General features: G+C 37.1%; 1 protein-coding gene across 2 annotated transcripts; it reads right to left on the bottom strand.

Moving 5' to 3' along the window:
- Positions 1–769: 769 nt before the first annotated feature.
- On the bottom strand, positions 770–5,733 carry LOC139967899 (fibrinogen-like protein A). Of its 2 annotated transcripts, XM_071972098.1 has the most exons (4): positions 5,578–5,733; positions 3,764–3,949; positions 3,030–3,291; positions 775–1,395 (listed from the first exon to the last, which is right to left on the bottom strand). In XM_071972098.1, the coding sequence occupies exons 1-4, from the start codon at positions 5,653–5,655 to the stop codon at positions 1,157–1,159; spliced, it is 765 nt and encodes a 254-aa protein (XP_071828199.1). In that variant the 5' UTR covers positions 5,656–5,733; the 3' UTR covers positions 775–1,156. The 2 variants fall into 2 exon arrangements, with proteins under 2 accessions (XP_071828208.1, XP_071828199.1); XM_071972107.1 differs by lacking the exon at positions 3,764–3,949 and having other exon boundaries at positions 770–1,395; positions 5,578–5,707.
- Between the last annotated feature and the right edge of the window lie 956 nt (positions 5,734–6,689).

The following is a 6,689-nucleotide window of genomic DNA, read 5'->3' as shown; positions in this document are numbered from 1 at the left end:
AAAATTGCTCCCCTTAGACCCCTCCCCCATATCAATCGCAGAATGTGCTCCCCTCCTGTTCAAATTCCTGGCTGCGGCGCTGGTATATATATTGTCTCTATGGTATACAATTAAAAGATTAAATGCTTTTACGAAGATGATAGGCAGATTGTTCAAGTGAGTGATAAATAGCCCCCCCCCCCCCCGCCCCTTCAAAATAATAATATTAAGCGCGCTAGGAAAAGCACTGTATTTTGGGGTAATTCACTATGTCGTCGAATATAATTTGTTCAAAAACTTCCCCTTGTTACATAAACATAGCTTTTGTAGTTAGTAGCCTATGTAGCATTCAAGCAAATAACTTATACGCAGTTGCTCACTTGCTTAACAAGGGTGATTAAATAACTTTGTGAAGTGAGGGCCAGTGGGTACAAATGTAAAGAAAACGTTCGGAACAAAAGTGCAGTCGCGAAAGATGGGGTGTCTGACTGACATTTACCGTATCGTTGACGAGTAGCGCAGAGGGGGGGGGGGGGGGAGGTTAAGGCGGTAGTAAGAATTTTCTGGCTTCAAGCCATCTCTCTGGAGTATAGTTGAAGGTTTAGCCAGTTAAAATAAGTAACATTCAATCACCTGTATCTCGAGTTATGGGCGAGATATGAATTTCACATTGTTTGTCGACAGGAAATTATACTAAAACTTTCGACGAATGTAAATAATTATATTGCATTGGAGAAAAAAAAAGGAAACTAGCTTGAGGTGAACTTGAATTTATTTATTGAAGTTTCACTTCCATTTAAATTTATTGTTGATGTAAACAGACAGTTGGAAGGGTGATGAGGAGATGACGTTATCTTAAAAGGTTACTAGTCCAAGAATTTTACACGACGCTTTAACAACAGGAACAAAGTCTTCTGTTTATACATGATTTTTATAATTAAATTTGAGGGGATTTAAATAAGGTAGAATTTACCCCAATTATCTCCCAATTCATAAAAGACATTTCATTGAAGTTAGGTATTATCTTATTCCGTATGGTATATAACTGTTATGGTTCTTTGTTCCACAGTATTCTTTGTGTGTCATTAAACGAGATGTTATCAATAAATATAACGGTTAATGGAAAAGAAACTCGAATTTATAAGAACGGCAAACGAATATATTTCATCGCCGGTTATTACGGCCGTATCTTCATCTCGGTGAATTTGAGTGCGTAAGAACCCCCTGGCATGCCAGTCCACTCAACTGCGCCAGCATCTTCCTCGACTCCATAGCGACCATTCAAATTTGAAGTATCGCAAGCATTGAACCACCAGCCTCCTTTATTTGAAGCTGCGCAGTTCCACGTAGCCGGATCGTGATCTGCGTCGCTCGTTGAGAATGACATGTTCCTGTGATAGTCGAGAGCATCGTTCCCTTAAATTAAGAAATAAAAAGATGTGATATTCGACTTCTGCAATACTGTACACTTATGTACATCGCATGTATTGAAAATGTACGTATCTATGGGTGTATGCGTGATATTTAATTACGAATACCAGAAGAATGAAAATTCCGAACCTGATACCTATAGGAAAAAGAATTTGTATAAAACTGATTTCGTTAGAGATGATTGAGGCAACATTGCAAGCCTACCTTAATATTTTTACTATTTTGGTTTGGTCGTGTCACTTCCTTTTCATTTTAATGTCGAAATTTCGAGAGGACTTTATATTTTCATTTTATGTGCAAACTTAAGACCTGAACTATGTTTCTAACCCAAAGAGGCGGAGGGGTGAGTTGAACATTTGACATCCGCAGGATCTTTGCATTGTATCTTCAGGCAGGGATCCAGGCAGTTGGAAGTCGAACAGCCGCCAGCCCCTTTTTTTCTATTACGAACAAAATCAGAAGTTATTTTACTATCACAAGCTAGCGTCTTAAACTTATTAAAGGAAACTAATGATAGTCATTATAGTTCTTTGAACGTACCATTTGACGTCTACAATTCCATTGGAGGAAGAGGCCGGGAAGGTGACCCTCGATCCTCCCCAATGGGGTTCCGATCCATCTGTCCCTAATATTGTATAACATTGTCACGTTGGTGCAGGTCCCCCCCCCCCCACCCCGATCCTTTTCCCCACTTGTTGAATTCTCTAAAATATTCTTAAAAAACGCTCTGCTTTCAATCGAAGTAACGCAAAATAGTATGAAGATGGGAAATGGACCAATTATGCTCGTTTTACATAACAGGACTTCTAGCATTATACATTTTTTATCTAAGACTTAAGTGTTTGGTACATCCCGTAACCGCATGTTTCGTTGAACTTGTCAACAGCATTGAGGTTCCATTAACAATTGTAATGTTACCTGGAACTGTTAATTGTTATTTAGGTCTACGAAAAGTAAGCATAAACTTGAAAACGACAGAGCTTATTTGACTAACTTTGAATTGATTTGTGCCTGTGTTGGGTTAAAAGATGACTTGTGGCACAACATTCGATATGTTGTTAATCGCTAACGCATACTCCTATCAGTACTGGATATTTTGCTACACCGCTTTCAATTCTAGCAAAATGACCTAAACAATTAAAATAGATGGAAAATTTAGTCTAACAGACATATAATTACCTCCGTCATACGTTACACAATGTCAATAGAAAAACACGAGACTTTCATGGCTCCAGATAACATTCTTACAGTGCATTGCAACCTTCACAATGAAAAGGGGGGGTTGGACATCTTGCAATGATACTCTGTTGTTAATATGAATTTAAAAGAACAAGTTTTGGTCCAAATATTAAAATTGATAAAAGATTAATTAACATTCATAATTTCACCTGCTGATGAGATGCCTGAATCACCTTCAGTTTAGCCTGAAAGGAGCCTTCCAGAAATATATTTTAAATCTGAATATCTCGAAAACCGGAGTAGTTATAGAAACATTACTAGCACTCTTTATTCCTCTCTTTCTTTCTAGGGCTCTGACATAAAAAGTCTAAAATCTTGCTTTAGTTATCATTTAAACCGATTAATAACTCTCCGAGACTATCGGTTGAGATTACACCTACCACTATTTCCGGAGTATACCCCCAGCAAAAGATGATAGTAATTGCCCGAGTCACCAACACGAAAGTGATCATATGATGCGTAGTAGGGGTCTCCGTGTTTGTTTCGGAAATCTATTCGTAACTCGTAGTTCTTCTGAGCGGTGAGGTAGGCAAGTTTTTCATTACCAAGCCAGAATTCTGTGTTTAGAAAGCCGAAGCCATTTTTGTAATCAGTCCACAGTTTATCAAAATTGACTGATCCGTCCAAGCGTCGTTGAAACACCTGTAGGGTAGGAATGTAAAAGACGTGATCATCAAATCTAAAGATACGTATATATGATACAATTTCATGTATCACGAGGTTCGTTGACCAGACGTATGCGTCAAGTGTCAGGACCATTTCATTCCTTGTATATAGAGCTGAGTGAAGTAAAATGGGTACGTTCAGAAATTTGAATTAACGTTCCAAGGCTGTAAGACCTAATAGAAACTTTTTATGCGAAGGCTATATATGAGAGCTGTCAGGCAGGGTAATAGGAAGTAAATGACACTTGCGCGCTTCATCAAAGGTTCTCTAGACATCTACCTTAGTAGAACATAAGACATCCATCATGGTTGATATTTGCGCAAACCCCTGTAGACTGACAACAACCGTGCCCTATGCGTTCTACTGTGTTAGGCGGAATATATAAACATGTATCACATTCCAAACAAGCGAGTAGAATAAATAAATTAATGAACAAAAACGTTGTTACCGTCCATCCTCCTTCGTCAGTGTCGAAATCGCAATACACCTTAAATGCACCATATCCCTCTGGTTGAATTTGGTATACCCCACTGGCTTGTGAATGACATTCAGCCTGCATTTCGCTACAGTCGCGATACATCACTGGTTGAGAGGTGAGAGGGCATTGGTAGGGTGCATTTGGAGTGATAATTTCCTAAAAAGGTAAAGACACTAACAATAATAACAACAATAATATATTTTCTTCTCACCCCCCCCCCCTGTCACTCCTCTTCTCATAGCTCTCTTCCATCTTTTTTTTCTCCTCACCTTTCTGTCTTTGTCCTTCTCTAGTTTATTCCCTACCCCCTTCTCGTAATCCTCTCTTTGTCCTTCTACTGTTTATCTCCTACTTCTCCCTTCCCCTGCTGGTTTCATTCTTTCTTCTTTCCATCCCTTGTCTACTGATCCCCTTACATCTATCTCTTTGTGTTTACAATGCTCATTAACCTGTCTGTAATCTGTGCGTGTTATTGTCCCTTAAGTTACTGTTACGAGTCATTTAGCCTCTGAAGAAGATCCTTCTAGGATCGAAACGTCAGGCCAACTTACTTGTACACCACAATATTATCACATAGAAGAAAAGGATTAATGTTAGACAAAAACAATGTAAGTCAAATGAAGAATCTTAGGGGTTTCTAATGGTCAGTTACTTTACACGTCTTTCCCTTTTCTTCCATCTCCCTTCCAAATTTGAACCTAATATTGAGGGCCTTAGCCCCAGTCCCATCAATCCCGGTTGTAAATCTTGTCCTCTTTTAGTCTCAAGGCAGTTATTTTACGATACTCTGTCGCAATGGCTTGTAACCTGACGTCGGGTGGCTTTTCGATTTACAGTTTTAGATTATTTTGAATATTTACAATCCATTGCAGATGGCAAAACCGTAGATGTTTGCTGGAGGTAAACGCCATTTACTTTGGCCGGTCAAGGAGCGAACCCAAGACATCCCATATGGTAGGCTACATTCCTTCTATGCCACCGCCCTTTGTGCCGCTCGACCACAACCCTGTACCCAGAGATTACATGGAGACATCAAGTGCCCTCTTGCTGAATTAATCTAATTAATTCATTAATCTAATTATTTATTCAGAATAAATTCTGATTTAGACATAATTGATCTTTCTTCTACCTTATATAATAATGCAAGTCGGAGTAAGTTTACGGTATCTATGAAGAAACGTATTTACAATTTCGGATGGTTCCTTAAATTGAAACCGAACCTTCTATATTATCTTATTCCATATATTATTTAGCAATATTTAGCCTTAATATAAGATGAGCGGTTACAACAACAACAACAACACCAACACAACCCATGGGGGCTCTAGCCACCGTCACCAACTTCACCACAAATTACGATCCACATATTTTCTTCACTTCTTTTTTTCCAACATTCATCGAGAGACATGATATTGTCCGCCAACACAGTAATTTTGATTTTTACTGACAATAAAATATAATATAAAATGTACAAGTACGGTCATACATTAACCATTACTGTGTCTGTAATAAGCAAGTCTATTTTTTTGGGAGGAGTAGATGTTGTATATTGTTTTAAAATTGGTTTATTATTGTTATTTTAGAGCTAGTAGATATACCGATATCAATGAATCTAAACTTTAATCAATTTAAATATGTTAAACTATATATTATATATTTATCGGTATTCGCTCCAAATATTGCACGATTAATCAAGTTGCATGATTGAAATTGTAGATCAGCAATTTGTATGAACCATTCAACTTCCTTAGCTTTCATTCTTAACTTCTTAACGTTTGATTTACCTTATCGTCCAGCCCGAGAGCAATGTTCCCAAAGATCCCTGTAGCCACAACCACCATGAGGATTGTGAAAGTCATCATTTCTTCGAGTAAACTTGTAATTCTTGTCTGTAAACGTCTCGTTGAATAATGTCTCAAATCTTTTTTATCACATTCTTATATTCGTAATATTTGTTACTTAGATATATTACTTGATTAATTACATCTTTATTTCGTGTGTTCATCGGGAGTTGTTTGATTAGTAATACAATGACAAACATTCCTCACCTGTTTCTAATTATAATTTGTTAGTCAACGCCTACACAGAACCTACTTTACCAAAATGAAATATATAAACCAAGCTTTAAATGGTATTAAGGTACACACATTACCTTTGTTACAAAAAATTATCAAATGTGTTTACTTTGCGGTTGATATAAAAAATAAAATAAAGTAATTAATTAAAATCCAACCTACAAAGTTGATTTCTTGCCTTGAAGGCAATGTCAACACTCGTACGCAGTATGTAAATTAACATTTTAAGTTTTTGTCCTTCTGCTGCAATTGACAATGACAAATAGGATTCTTTCTGCAGTAGCCGACATGAGCAGTTGTTTTTTTTTTCAAAGGTTTTCACTGTCTTTGATAAATTACTTGAAAGAAACTGAACGTGGGAGGAAAAATATAAATATTCTGAGGTTTTCTGTGATTCCTTTCTACCTCTTGATATAATATACTCCACAATGCCAATACGTCAGTATTCCAACACTTCTCCATCACAGAAAGCCTGTCGTAAATAGAAATAAGAGCTGAATATCCTCCGTAAATGTTACCAAACTGGATATTAAAGTATTTTGAATTTGATTTGTAACTTTTCAAAAAATAATATAGGTGGTGTAAAAACCGAGTAAGTTAAAGATTACGTAATTGTATCTCGGGAACAGATTAAGCAGTTTACTGGTAATAAGAGTGAGTGGTTCTAGTTCACTGATCAAAACAGATCTCTCCTAGCTAAGTATATACGTGATTATGATACGTATTGTAGTTAAGACGCAATGAATGACCAATATGCCAGCTATCGAAAAAAGGAGCTTGTACCCATTACGTAGAGTGAAGACTTTCGTGAATCTATGTTG

This window comes from Apostichopus japonicus, chromosome 1 (assembly GCF_037975245.1).
Source record: "Apostichopus japonicus isolate 1M-3 chromosome 1, ASM3797524v1, whole genome shotgun sequence".
In the NCBI taxonomy this organism is placed as follows: domain Eukaryota; kingdom Metazoa; phylum Echinodermata; class Holothuroidea; order Aspidochirotida; family Stichopodidae; genus Apostichopus; species Apostichopus japonicus.
Note: the sequence above shows the minus strand (reverse complement) of the source record. Positions and strands in the feature narration are given on the sequence as shown.